This window comes from Tachypleus tridentatus, chromosome 4 (genome assembly GCF_004210375.1).
Source record: "Tachypleus tridentatus isolate NWPU-2018 chromosome 4, ASM421037v1, whole genome shotgun sequence".
In the NCBI taxonomy this organism is placed as follows: domain Eukaryota; kingdom Metazoa; phylum Arthropoda; class Merostomata; order Xiphosura; family Limulidae; genus Tachypleus; species Tachypleus tridentatus.
The window spans coordinates 100105040-100119919 of record NC_134828.1 but is presented as its reverse complement, the minus strand read 5'-3'; the positions used below and the strand labels follow the sequence as shown (position 1 = coordinate 100119919).

The window sequence follows — 14880 nt, the reverse complement described above, 5'->3', positions numbered from 1 at the left end:
CTTTAACAATAGAAAGTTCTTAAAATTAGTATTCACATAACAAATTTTGATCTAAAATACTCTTTTACAATTAAATAAAGTTAATATTTTCCTTATCTGAAAATTAATTTCAGATGGATACATACCTCTTTGCACCATAAAACTATAACTCCAAGTGCGCTGCAAAGTAATTTCTTGTGCACACCACATGCCCCACTTATATCAATCATATCAAACTACAGTATTCAATCAAAAGGAGAACAATATATCATCAACATGCATAGTAATCCCCATGAGCACTAGTTTGTGAACATAGACTTGTTTTTTACAAAACAAACTCAATGGAACAGAAGTGGGAAAGAAAGGGGAAGTGGTGCAGAGAAGTACCTATCCGAAATACACTTTTAGGTGAAGAAAATATTAACTAAATAAAGGCAATTCACTTCTCTGCACCATACAGAGTTAGGAATTCCACAGTAACTGTGTTAAAGGAGCCATTACCGAACAATTACAAAGGTGATCTCTTTGCTGTAAACTGTTTCTGAAAGGAAAGGCCTATGGAGTGTGATATGCACAAGGCAGGGGTACTCTAGTTAAGCAACACTCAGTGGGAGAACACATCCATCTCAAACAAAGAAAACTCTTTGCTCAATAGAGATGCTAAAACAAAAAAATAATGTCGTACAAATGTTTTGCTCAGTGCTAACATGTCACTAAGGTGGATGGAATGGCAGATCACTCAACTGTTCATTATTTCACAAATGGACAGTTGAACATGAAAGTACAGTGTGACTGGTGTTGTAAGTAAGGATGTTTTATATTGGAGAAATACTTACACAAAATACTCACCAAACAAATTATGTAAAAGTAGTAGCATCCCAAACCTGTATTCCTAGGCAAGTCCAAAACCCAAAAGCTGGGTCAGAAAGACTGTATAAGGATGGGAAGATAAACAGAGAAAACATCCAGACACCTTTTCAAGCCACCTAAAAGTTGAGGTCAGAGAAGATGAACCTGTCTTTACAGTACATAGTGCAGGAAAAAGCCAAGATGAAGGTGAGTGATGGCTCCCACTAAAGAAGAATGGGGGAAAATATGTCCAAAACAAAGAAAAAGAGATTGTGTGACACCAAACACAAAGCATACTAGGCCAGAGCTGCAGAGTCTGGGACTGGACACCAGATGAGTGAAAGAAAGGAGCTTAGGTAAAGTGGAAAGGCAGTGATGACATGATTTCAATAAAGGGAGCAAATACAATAAAAACACCAATAGATGCAAAAACCACTCAGTGGGAAGGATCCAAGCCTAGGTGAGAGTCAATCTACTACCAATGTCTGAGTATTTGAAATATAATAGATCAACAATTGGCCCCAAAGAGAAAGTCTCCAGAATTAAGAAAACAGAAGTCCTGGGAGCAAGTTACTCCCTATAAGGGAAGGGAAGAAGCAACAATGGAGGTATCTGAATGTATCACAATAAGAAGAAAAATAAATGAAACAGAAGATGATGGCAATTTATGGAGTAACTACCAGCTCAAGGACATAGAAGCAGAGAAACTTCTTCTCTGGAGATCAGATACTGTTAAAAGATCAAACATCTACAGCTGTGCCGCACTGGTATGGAGAAAGTGGAAAGATGTGGTCACAGAAATGGTTGTTGTCAATGCAAAGTTTTGCCTGTACTATGCTCACCACAAATACAGGCTCACAAGGGAAGGAACCTACAAAGCGATTTCTAAGTCTTAAAGGAACTTAAACAGATGCAACTCTGGGTAAGGGGGGTGGGGTTAGAAAGGGTCATTCAGGGTTATGTGGAACTGAGTGAGTCATCATCAGTTGTTCTTGTAGTGACTACAAAGCTCATTCTTGATAGTTTTCACTATTGTCCAGCTTATTTCTCTTTGGTTAACTTGTGTTTAGGGTAACATATGAAGAGTGGAATTCTCTAAAACTAGTATGACTCAACATACAATAACACAAGTTGGTCAAAGTGTAGATTGAACTGGACCTCCCCTGAATTTAGACTTCAAGATTAAACATTTTTTTGAAAACTAAGTTTATTTACTATATCTGCTATTGTGTGGCTATATAATGTAGAAAAATGAATAGTGACTGATGACAATTTCTCCTTCCTTCACCTATCAGTGTGTAGACTTTTCTCATACTAACTACAAAGAACATTCACAACAGTACATGTGAAAGTAGGATTATCTCGTTCATTTTAGGAGAGATGAACAAGAAGCAAAAGCAAGCTTGGAAACAACAGTAATGAAAGATGATGCTCTTTCAGCTGAAGTAACAGAAGTAGAAGGTTAGAAATTCTGGATCCAAGGTCAAAATGGAACTGATCATGTCATGCAAAACTGCAATAATATCACTTACCCTCAGTATGTCCAGCTGTCATGGTTGTATTGGATGACTCATGTATAGGAGTGCTAAATACCTGAGGAAATTTTAAAAATGTATAACAATGAATACACAATTCAGCTAATCTATTAAAATAGTGTTGTGGTGGCCCATATTTGTAAAACACATGAAAGATGCATTTTATTGTTATTAATTAGGAAGTAAATAAGTTAACTGTGGTGATGGTAAACAAACTTAATAAACAGTAGAGAAAACACATATGATGGGTTAAACAATGGGAAAAGATAAGAAGACAAGTGTCCCAAAAGTATATAGATGATTAAAATAATGCAACTGAATGTTTTAACTCACATTGTTTTTCATATAATCAAGAAAATTAATGAAAGAAAGACCACATGACAATTTGTAACAAATCAGTAACTGCAAAATTCTGGTAAATCTAATTTAAGAAACACATCTGAAGACAAGCAGTGCCAAGAGAAAAAACAACAACATTCATCTTCATGTGCTGGTGCTCATGAGGATTACTATACATGGAGAATGTATCTCCTACCTATTGGTGAAGAGCTACAGTCTAATGACGATTACATCATAGGTTAGTACAATATACTTTGACATACGTAAGGATGAGATATTCATTCAAGGCTTGTGGCATGCACAAAAATTTCATCTCAGTGTACATGAAGTAATAGTTCTTTGTGGTGTAAAGAGTGAGTAGCATTTCTGAAGTATATTTGACACCTGACCCACCTTATGGTCATCATCAATGCTTTCTAAGTCACTAAAAATAAATTATAGTGATAAAAACACACAACTGTTAATCTTATTTTATCATATATTTGACAAATATATCTTGAAAGGATATTATTTTACAGGTATAAAAATATATATATATATATAAAAAGTTGATATTAGCTCATGTACACAGATTTTATGTAAACTATAGGTGTGTGAACACATGTATATATATAAACAGGAAACAACCATACCTTCAGGAAAAAGGGTTTTCAATAAAGGGTGTTCACAATTGTACATGGCTTGAGAAAGATCCCTGTATAACAAGTCATTATTTTTTTCTATGAATCCAGTAACTGAGTAGGTCACCTAAAAAGAAACAATCAAAATACTTAGTGAATTCTATAGTTTCATATATTAGTCATCAATATGTAAAGTTAAACTATAAATCAAATTTTTTTTGTGCTCATTGTTGTTTACTCAGTCTTTCAATAATTAAATTTCACTGGTTTCTTAAAGTTACAAACAGCAAGGTTTCATATACAACCTGATCTGGCTAAACACCTTGCAATCACTTTTTGGGATCCATGATGAGGAAGAGCTCAACACAGGATCCCAAACACTATCTTTATACCATACAAAAATAGTAAAGTTCTGTAACAATCTGTCCTTTCCAATTCTTAGGACCCTTGACTAATCCTATTATTAAAATACAACCAACTAAACTACCTGTTGGTTTTTAACCCAAAAGAAGATACCTTTCCCTATAGCACAATGCACTATATAAAATAACCTTGAAAAAAGCAAGGTCTGGTTTTGACTTACAAATTGCAGGTGTTTTTATTCTTTTTTTTCAAATTTAGTTTAGTTTACTGGATGGAACAGTTTCAAAAAAAAACAGATTCGTAGTTGTTTATAAATATTGTGGTTGAAAAACTATGAAAGTTTTAAACTCTTTTGTACAATGCTTACATATGTCTCCACATTTTACTTCCTATGCTTTCCAGAGTTCCATTTTCACAGGTATTTCATATTTAATTATCAGTACATAATATGTTAGAACTTAACATAAAATTGTTGTAGTATACATTTTCAATGTTTTGATTTAGATATTTTGCTAAATAGTGCAATGACATTAAGGTCAAAAAAGGTCATGAAAATTAAGGAGATTTGTAAAATACAGAAAAGTTAGTTGTTAATGAGATGTTTATGAACAACCAACAATTCATTCAGTTAAGTATCAGACAGTGAGTGAAATACTAAGAGTTATTGCATCTATTTGTCTGCAAGTAAGTTTTTATTTGGGAGTTAGGCATCCCATTAGTCTTGGAATTTGTACTGATATGTGTTACTTGGAGGTAAGCCTGTAAGTGAAAGTTATTGTAAGAAATGTTACTGAATAAATTAATCAATTCTTTACATGGGCAGGGCTTTGTAAGTGATCTAACAGAACCAGTCCAATAATAGAATACATTAATGCAACATATACAGTGAAATGTAAAATAGTGTAACAAATATGAAAAAACACACCATGATTAATAATGATATATCAGCTCATCTCCAAATTTCTTATTTAATTAACCACATGTGTACTGCATTCTACCTAAACAGGTCCTTGATTGCTGATAATATCATAATAACTTAAATATTCATTAATATTTTATTTTTAAATAAGTGTTCCTTTACGGATAGCAAAATAAAGTATGTAGTTTGAAAATAATCTTAAGACTACAGAACATGTACACAAAATTCTTAAGACAGATCTCAAATTACCCTAAAACTCAACTACTTTTGTACAGTTCATTATTCAGAAGAAGATCAGTAACTATTCAAAAGCACTTGAATTTCTGGATTTTTTAACACATTCAAGTGCTTCTTAACAGTTAACTCTACTGAAGAAGAATAGTAACTATTTGAAAGTGCTTGATCATTTGAGTCTTTAAAATGTGATTGATTTCTTTGGATGAATTTTTGTGCAAATTATTTCATCATTGTAGATAAAATCTTAATGTGTTAACTACAACACTACACACCATACAGTTATCTACAATAATAACTATTATTTTATTTCAGTAAGAACTATTTTCTGAACAAACTTTTCATGATATATACAATCAAATTTAAATATCTTTAGTTTTGAGAGGTTTAATGCTCACACTTTTCTTCACTCAGTCCAGTTTTTATAAAATGTCAATGAAAATGCAAGAAATAATTACACAGTACTGCCTTTACTTCCTGTTAAGGTCTTATCAAAGGTTAATAGTCACTACATTTGTTTTTTTTTTTTGTTTTAAAAAAAAATTTTTTTGTTTGAAAAATTATGACAATGCCCTATATGAAGGTTAGTTTCAACTTAATTACATTGTGAAGAGATATTAATTACACACTCAAACAGAACAAATGAACTAAAACTGAGATGATGATATTGTTTATCAAGCATATCTACCCTTCAATATATGAACATAATTTACGTGTTTTTTTATTGACAAGTAACTTCTGTATTGCAGTCATTCAAAAATTATGCAGAACTCCTTTAAAAACTAAATATCATACCATTAGTTTGCAATGATTAATTTAGACTGTATAGGCAAAGAAAAACAAATCATTATCATATAAGATATTTTTATATCTTTAAATAAAACATATGCCTAGCCAAAAACAGTAACATAGACAAAACACAGAAGTATGACTTACTGCACCAGCATAATGACGAAGACGGAAACTTTGGTAAGACAGCGTATTGTCAGAGAGGAAGTTTTTACAGCCCCTACTTTCAAAATAAGGGTTGTCTTGGCAGGCCTTAGTCAGCTTGAACAAGAAAGTTTCATCACTGACTGGGCCTGGTCGAAGGCACTCTTCATCAAGCAAAGATAATATGCCATGGTTATTCTGCAAACGCAAAAAGTAACTTATCTTGCAAAAATATTTAGTTATTTCCTGCAAGTAATCACATAGTAATTTTAATATTTGATATGTATGCATGATTTTCAACATCTTAAATAAATTAGAGGTAAAAAGGACTCAAAATCCTGTAGAAAGAAAAGTTTAAGAATGATGAATACAAACTTACATTATAATCAAATATAAGATTAAATTCAACATGATATAACTGCATTTTAGATATTGTCATGTGCTATATTTTCAATGTGTTAATGAAGATATTTGCTAAAAAGAGAATGACATTAAGATCAAGTACTTTTTGTGGGAATAGGCCTAGAATACCTATATTGTTCAAGATGACATCATGAAAATCTATTTCAGTTGAACTTTTAGAAGTGAAGCATCAGTTATAAATACAAGTTAATAAAGTAGTAACTAAATTATCAAAATCATGTATTCAGTGTGCATGAACACCAAGTAGTTTCTGATCAAGAAGGTCAGTTTTCAGTTATTAGAGTGCAAGTCATTCAGTGTAGTATTTGGATCAGTGTTAATCATTAGGTATAGTTAGTTAATCAATCAATTAGCTATGAAACTGTACAACCGAGTTCATTTGCATTGTCAGTCTTAGAACCAATAATGGAGTATTTTCATGGAAACAACATCTGTAAACTTAAGTCTTCAATTTACTACAGGGTATAAGGAATGTAGCCTGTAAAAATATTAAGAAATAAATAAACCAATTTTGTCACTACATTAGTGACAGAATAAATATCTGTAAAATGAATTACTAAAAGCAAAGACTAAACAAGCTGCACCTCTTTTTGCATTGGTTCAAAAGTTCCAACCTAAAACACTACTACTACAACATAGGGAATAGAAATTATTTGGTCTACACCTATTTCAAATACAGCTATGCCAGTTGTTAATGCAGGACCTTCCTGAACTACTTTAGTCATAACACAACCAAATAAACTTCTAATATTTAGTTGGTCAGTTCAACATTAGCCAATTGTAAAAATAAACTGTCTCTGACTGGAAGTAACCATGGGAATGTACCAAACTCAGTTTAAAACTATTTTCAGAGCAAAAAAATGTAATTGTAAATAACAAGAAACTCATCTTGCTCATCATTTAAAGGACCACTAATGATGACATTCAGCAACTATCAACTTGAGACTATAATAATTATCTAGCATTTGTTATTGCCTCATCCAAGATGTTTGGGTACGGAGAGAAAAAAAAGCTTACCAAAAATTTTGGAAGACTTAGAAAGAAGTATCTTACCCAGACAACTTTCATAAAATGATGGATTCATTAGTACGTGACAAATTTATAGATACCTATCATCAACTAATCTAATGATAGTTTAGAAAACCTGAATGAATTAGTCAGACAACTGGTTTCACAGAATGGAATAATTAGACCACAAGAAAATAGATGTTTCAAATGTAAACTGAAAGAACATATTGAAAAGAACTGTAAATTTAAGAATGTATTAAATAAGAACTACTACCACAGAATTTTAGAAAGAGGAAATTGTTATAATTATGGAAATAGGCTTAGAATGTTCTGGATGACATCATGAAAAACTAATAACTTTAGCTAATTTCTAGAAGTGAGTCATCTATAATAAACATTAATAATTAGAGTGAAGTATTAAGTAAAATGTTTAAAGTGAAGTATTTAATGTGTGAATGCCAGGTAGATGTTAATCAAATATTAGTCAATTTTCAATTTATAGAATGGCAGTCATTCAATGAAGTATTTATTTACCTTCAGTGAAGTATATACTCAATTACTTGACCTATTAGTCATAAAAATGTACAAGTACATTTACTTCTAGATAAGTAATAGTACCATAAGCAAATTCTTTCCACAGAAATGTCATCTGTAAACTTATGCCTACAAGCTACTAGAGTGTACAAGGAAGGTAGCTTGTAGAATTGTTAAAGTAGAAATAAACTAATTTGTTATGGTAGAGTGGACTTTGAACCATTTTCATCAAATCATTTAAAAGAACTCATTTAACAAAAGAGCAGTAAATTTTCAAAGAATGTCAAAAAATTTGTAAGGCAAGATTTTCCCTTTGTGAAACCATGTTGACCATCCAAAAAAATTCTAAACTTTGTTAAATGACTTTATGCGGTATCTTTTAACACACTTTCCCAAACTGTTCCTGTAACTGATGTAAGACTAATGTGCCTATAATTATAGGAACATGTTTTTATCACTTTCCTTGAAAAAAAGGAGTTACATTAGTTTAGTTCCAATCCTCTGGTACCTTCCACAATTTAAGGACTGACAAAAAAAATAATAATAAGTGGCTCACTTATCCAGTCTTTAACCTCTTTCAAAACCCTTGGGGAAAAATTATCTGGCCTAGGAACCTTATAATTTTTTTTTTTTAAACTTCCCAATATTTTCTTAATTACCTCACAATTAATGCAGCCATCCTTTTTTATCTTTCTTCCATTTATCAAATGTTCAAATGAAATTTGCTTAAATCTTCATTAATAAAAACCAAAGAAAAAGCAAAATTTAATAATTCAGCAATCTCTTAATTATCAGATATTAGCTTCCCTTTATCATTATCATCCCTCAAGAGTCCTATCCCATTCTAACATTTTATTTACCCCTAATGTATGTAAAGAAATCCTTATTGTTAACTTTTACATTAACAGCCAGCCTTTTCTCATTCACCCATTTTGATGTCCTAATTTCAAGTTTTACCATCTTTCTTGAATGTCTATAATTTTCTAAGTCTCCTGTCATACCAGTAAATTTAAATTGTTGTGATACAACCTGATGTTTTTACTTGCAGATATTTTTTCTTTTTATAACACAGCTGTCCAATTCACAACAGATAATTCTTGTTGCATCCCTTCAAAATTTGCTTTTTTGAAATTTGTAATTGAAATATAATTATTCCTTATCCCCATAAGCAGGAAGAACATTAAACTTAATATATCAATGATCACTTGCACCCATATGTTCCCCAATTTCTATCCCCTGGATCATTTCTATATTTGAAGTTAACAGTAAATTAAGAATAGCATTAAATGGATGAGGAGAGGCATTTAATTGAAAATAAAGGATTATCCAAACAAAATAATGATAGGTTTAGTCTTTATTTAACTTAACAATATCAAAAGACATAACAGTGGTTCTCAATCTGAAGTTATGATGTATTACCAAACATTGAGTAACTTGGTTTAACCAAATAGCTGAGAATGCAATTGTGTAGAGCTCACAGTGTTAAGAGGCCCACAGTAGTTATGCAGTTTTTAATAACATTCTTAGGTAATTTTTAAAATTGGAAATTGTAGTACTTGAAAAACATTCTAATTGGTAAAACATTACTTTGGTCAATTTTTCAATGCAAAAGTAAGTGCTTGTGGAGAAATGAGGGCTATCAAAATTTAAATGACTAAAGAGCCCACTATGGTCTTATTGTAGCTCTGACCTCAGTACAATAAAAGTTATCTATCTGATACATTCATATGATTTACCCAATATCTCTATTTTGTGTACAGTGAAAAAATTTCATACAAAATAACCTTGTAATAATTAGAACTTAGGTAGATTACACAATTTTTTAAAGATATAATCAAACCCTTCGTGACTGATAGTAAAGCATTAGACATTATCACATTGACATGTTGTGGATAACTGATGATCAAAGATGTCATGTATACTCATGGCTTAGGGTCACATTAACCATAGTGCAGTTGTGCCAGGGCCCCTACTGATGATCCAGGTCATCAGTTTAATGGATCCAGGACAATGTCTGACGTTCATGACTAGTGATTTTTGTTTTAAAACAAACTAACTTCTGATGTTGTATTCCTATTCATAAATACAGATTTTTGCAAAAATTTGGCTTTACTTTGATAAACCATAAGATGGAAACTTTGTGAAAAGTTGTAACTATAAGACTTGAATGCTGTAATCAAATGAAGTTGATTAACAAATTCTTCTAGTTATTATAAATATTCAAGAAGTTGTTGAATGGTGTTTTGATTGTAGGCAGTTTTCTGTATTCTTCTTTAGATAAAATGAACTGTCATATTTTTTGTTTTGTGTTCAGACAAGATGATTTTTTTGTATGTCTTTTGTATTTTCCAATCATTTTTCGAAAATTTTTAGTCTCTTGTATTTGACTAAAAAACGTGTTTGACAATAATTTTATTGAAATAAAATAATTTCTTTCTAATGAGATGCCAGTTTTATACAACAAAGTGCTGAATGTTTTGCAAAATTTGGTAATTTCTCATCTTAAAAATACAAACAAAAAATTACTAAATAGCCTACATAACTAGATTCTCACTTTCAAACAAACAAACCTAAAATTGCAAGTAAACACACTTTTAAGATGTCTTTAAAAAGTTATAAATAAAAAATAGACTATATATATTTTTAGGTGGGGCATTGTCCATATTCCAAGTTTAACTCTTTCTTTTTTTGATAAATCTTCGTACTCTACATGTTATTTGTTCTATTCTGACTCAATGCGGGTTAGATCATAACCACCATAAAAAATACAAAATAAATCAAAATTACCATTTTTCTTTCCAGAATTACTTCAAATTGTAGCAGGAAACAACATTTCTTTACACTAAATAGTTTTAAACATTTTAAACTCATGTGACTGTATATGTTTAAGTTTTATTTCGTTTTGGAATGTAATTTTTAAAATTCGCAACATAAGAAGTGTCAAAAAAATGTGGTAACATGAAGCTGTAAGTCTTAGCAAGTATACCTCGTAGAAAAAATTTATGATTATCATTATACTTTTTTATATTACATAGTTTAACCTTATCTAGTTTAAAAGTTTCTAAGTTTTACATTTGTAATTACTTTTATAATATACTCATGCCTACCTGCCATGTTCTACAAGTAAATAACAATTATTATAATAATCATTTAATTTTATTACACCAGTTATATGCATTATATTCTAATTTACTTCAAATACTTAGCTTATAATATTCTGTAGTTAGCTTACTGTGTATTAATTATAATTAACTTCAAATTTGCTTGAACTCTATTATTCTTTTTGATAACTTAAGTATTTAAGAAACGAGCATAAGAAAACAGATAAGCAAAAAAGAAAGCTTGATGATCCTGTTTGAACAAAATGTGGGTTTTTAACCGATCACAAAAACTTTAAAATATATTAAATATGATATAATGAATAAAAAATTTAAGGGGAAAAGCTATAAATTAAAAGGTATTTTTGGTAGTTGGGGAGGCAAACAAGGATTTGTAGGCATTGTAATTACACACAAAATAGTCTCTACTTATAAATAGAAATGGTACCTTTTCTATAAGATCACAAATGACTGCATTGTTAAAGTAGTCCACATGCACCCATTGAATTCCCTGGTGACCAAAATAATAAATCATATGCATAAGACAAAACTTCAAAAAATGTGCTGACACTGTTGATAAATAAACTTTTAGAACAAAGCATTTTGTTTACAATGGACATTTTCATTAATTATTATTATTTGTCACCTTTATTTGATTTCAAATATATTTTTCTAACTTTTCATCACAAGTTACATTTGCATGGACTGAAAAATACAACTCATTATTTCCTTAATATAATCAGTATGTAAAAATCAACCAGCTTATTTTGTCATCAGGGCTTTTGAACGAGTGATTATTTGTTAATATCACTGAGGATTTTTGAGATTATCTCTTAAAATAACTCCAAAAATATTTCTGATATTATTACTATTATTTAATCTATCTTGAGTAAAGTCATAATTTGAAAAATAAGATAATGAATTAAGTTCAATATTGCAATTGATCTACTTGATTTAATGATTAAGGTAATGACAAAAAAAAAAAGCATTCTCACAAAATTTTATCACACCTTAGATTATATGAATACTTTTTAAAAATTAACTTTATCAAATATTATACAGTTTATTATAAAAATTAAAAGTTAATTTTTCTGTATTTTATTTCACAGACTCATTCTTAGATGTTTTTAAAATCAAGAATATGTTAGGCTTTCAAGGGTGAGAGTATCTTAACATAATTATGTATATTAATAAAATTAATCTCTCACATGAAAGAAATAGCATTTGATTGAAAAAATTATTTTTTAGGCTTACCTTTATATTATTTTTTAGGCTTACCTCCCTTACATATTCTTCTTGCTCTTGCTTCAGTGTAAGTTCAATAAAAATCTGTTGCAGCTTCTCATTGCAGTAGTTTATAATGAACTGCTCAAAGCTATTGTGCTATAATTAAAAGATAAGAGTTCATAAAATAGCCAAAGTCATTTTCCAGTTACAGAAGAAGAATGATTAATGTTATGAATTCATAATATACAAATTAAGTTTATATATATATTAAGTATTTGTTTGTCTCAATCAAATCCCATTTTGGAAATTCGACTTTTAGGAATTGTTCCTTGAAGTTAATATTTTCCCTGCCTGAAAATGCATTTCATATAGATAACCTCCTTTCAACAGAATAATTAGCTAAAACTTCAAACTGGAAAGATAGTATAGGCAACATAATAAAAAAACAGATAAAAAAGAGGAGTTAGTTTCTGAGACTATAACATCAGAAATGGAAAACTTTGGAAGGTATGTCACTAGTGGTGAGGAGTTACCATCTCAGAAAGGAAATATTTTTTGACAAATACAAGTGGTTATTCAAAGGGATTCTGTTAAAGGAGCTTCTTCCTTTCTGCTAACATGTCAAAAAGGTGTGTGTAATATGAAAGCTGTTCAGCTACCACATATATCCAAGAAGATCAGCAGACCATGAAAGTTAAGTGGCTATGGTAATATGTCAAGTCTTACAATACAAGATACACAAGTTAAAGGATTGTCTCAGACCTGCATCCCAAGGAAAACTGAAGACCCATCCGAAAATTCACAATCACTGGAAATGGTCAGTTGTTAATGTTGAGGTGATATGTATTACTCTTCTAAGTTAACAAACCTGCCTTGGTTCCAGCTGAGAGGTACATCCACTTACCAGTGGGATTTCACTGACCAACAAGGAAACTCTCCATACAGATACTCAAGTGGACTGGTACAAGGGAAACAAGGGCTCTCCTGCTTTACTGGAAGAGAATGGGAGGGCAGAATTTATGCAAGGGAGAAAACTGGAGAGATAGACACATGAGAGACTGTACAACGGGTTACTATGAATACAGACAGCAGGTACTGTTTTATTAGGTGACCGTTTAACTATTCTCTTTTTTTCACAGAGTACAGCTTAGAAGTTAATAAAAGTACTTTTATATACTATTGAAATAGTCTTGCAGAAATTCCCATCTCAACTGAATAGAAGCAGACTGCTTTCACATTTTGGTCAAAATGAAAGATTAATCTCAAAAAGTAGGGTAATCTAGGATAAGAGAAGATTATTTTTACTGTTTTTAAAAAGAGGTTGTGTATGTGAAGGAGCAGCCTATTGTAGGATAAAGGAAACATTTGGGCTCAAAAGATTTTTATGAAGAATAAACAGAAGGTAAGTGGTTGGATAAAACATCCGATTACCCTCTCAGGTAGCTCAGATCTTGGGAAGGAAGTAGTAGTGTGAAAATAAAATTAATCTGTCTGTGAAAAGTATGTGAGGTATCTAAAGCAAAATTACTATACTGATGTTTCCAGTAAGCAAGAAGGAAAAGAAAAATACATCTTAAGAGATAATATAAAAACACAGGTTGCTAATAGTTCTAAAGGATGACTTGTGGAGTCGTGGAAGAGAAAATGGTTGAGAAAGATGGCTGATAAAAGTTAGTAATGTAAGCTTCCTTGTTTGGAGAAACGTTTCTTGCCATGGTATTGCATAATGCCAATGGTGTGCTACACACAGGGCTCCTATAACAATACAATTTAAGTACTAAAAGTTAAAAGTCATTTCATTTACAACTGATTTACTCAGCCAATGAGTTTTCTATTGTGAAAGTAATAATGATAGTGCATGACAAACACTGCAGCTATGTGAAGTTCTTTCATGTCAGACAGCAATGGCACTATGGAGATGTCAACAAAACATTTATATACATAGTTGAACTTGTGACAATACTTGTTTGATTCCATTATTACTGGTACCTTTATCAAGGATAAAAGTACAATCCTGATAAGTATAAGCTAACATCAACACATTAACTAAAAATACCTGTTTACACTGCACAGTCCATCAAAAATATTAATTACCTTTAGCCTGTGCAGTTTTTTTTTAAAGAAGTTGGCCATAAAACATCAATATGATGTTGCTAAGATGAGAAACTGAATTTTATTTTTAATTACAAGCTGCATTTAGACTTGAATGAATACATTTTTATAAGATAAATAGACAGTTCATGTTTGCCTATGATATAACCAAGAAAATTCCATGTATATTTACTTAACTTCATATTTTCTAAGCTCCTGTTTCAAATCTAATTTCTTAACTTCTAAATCACCATTTATAAATCCTTATCAATAGCATAAAATGTGTGGCTAAACACCAGACATCACTAATATTACTAATCATGTAATGTGAGATCTATCAGAAACCCACAATTAATCGTTAAAGAACAATTGCCATGACGTGGAATTCATAATGTCTATCTTGAGTGCTAAAACCAGTCTTGGGTCTATTTTCGTTTTCCCTTGCAGTAATAATACATAATGTTTCAAGAGGTGAACCATCAGAATATTTCCATTGCATCAATACATTCATAAGTGTAAAGCAACAGAAATGCATTGACCTATATTACTGATGAATGCAATCAACACAGAACCTCTGCTTCTCTTACTTTTTTACAATCACCTCATGGTGATGACCAAGTACTTTGTGATCGCTATATTATTCCATCCTTCAGTATCCTTGTATTCATCTATGAATGAAAATGAGAACAACAACCCAATCAAGTCAGTTTAGGAGAACACTGACCATA

General features: G+C 30.9%; 1 protein-coding gene across 5 annotated transcripts in view; it reads right to left on the bottom strand.

Moving 5' to 3' along the window:
* The window catches only part of Myo95E (Myosin 95E), an 88194-nt gene that overhangs the window by 48901 nt on the left and 24413 nt on the right, over positions 1-14880 (bottom strand). For all 5 annotated transcript variants that reach the window (XM_076500140.1, XM_076500142.1, XM_076500144.1 and 2 more), the window contains exons 7-10: positions 12113-12217; positions 11283-11345; positions 5775-5969; positions 3335-3449 (exon numbers count right to left, since the gene is read on the bottom strand). In XM_076500140.1, the coding sequence (XP_076356255.1) occupies positions 3335-3449; positions 5775-5969; positions 11283-11345; positions 12113-12217 (478 nt within the window). The remainder of the gene's footprint in view (positions 1-3334; positions 3450-5774; positions 5970-11282; positions 11346-12112; positions 12218-14880) is intronic.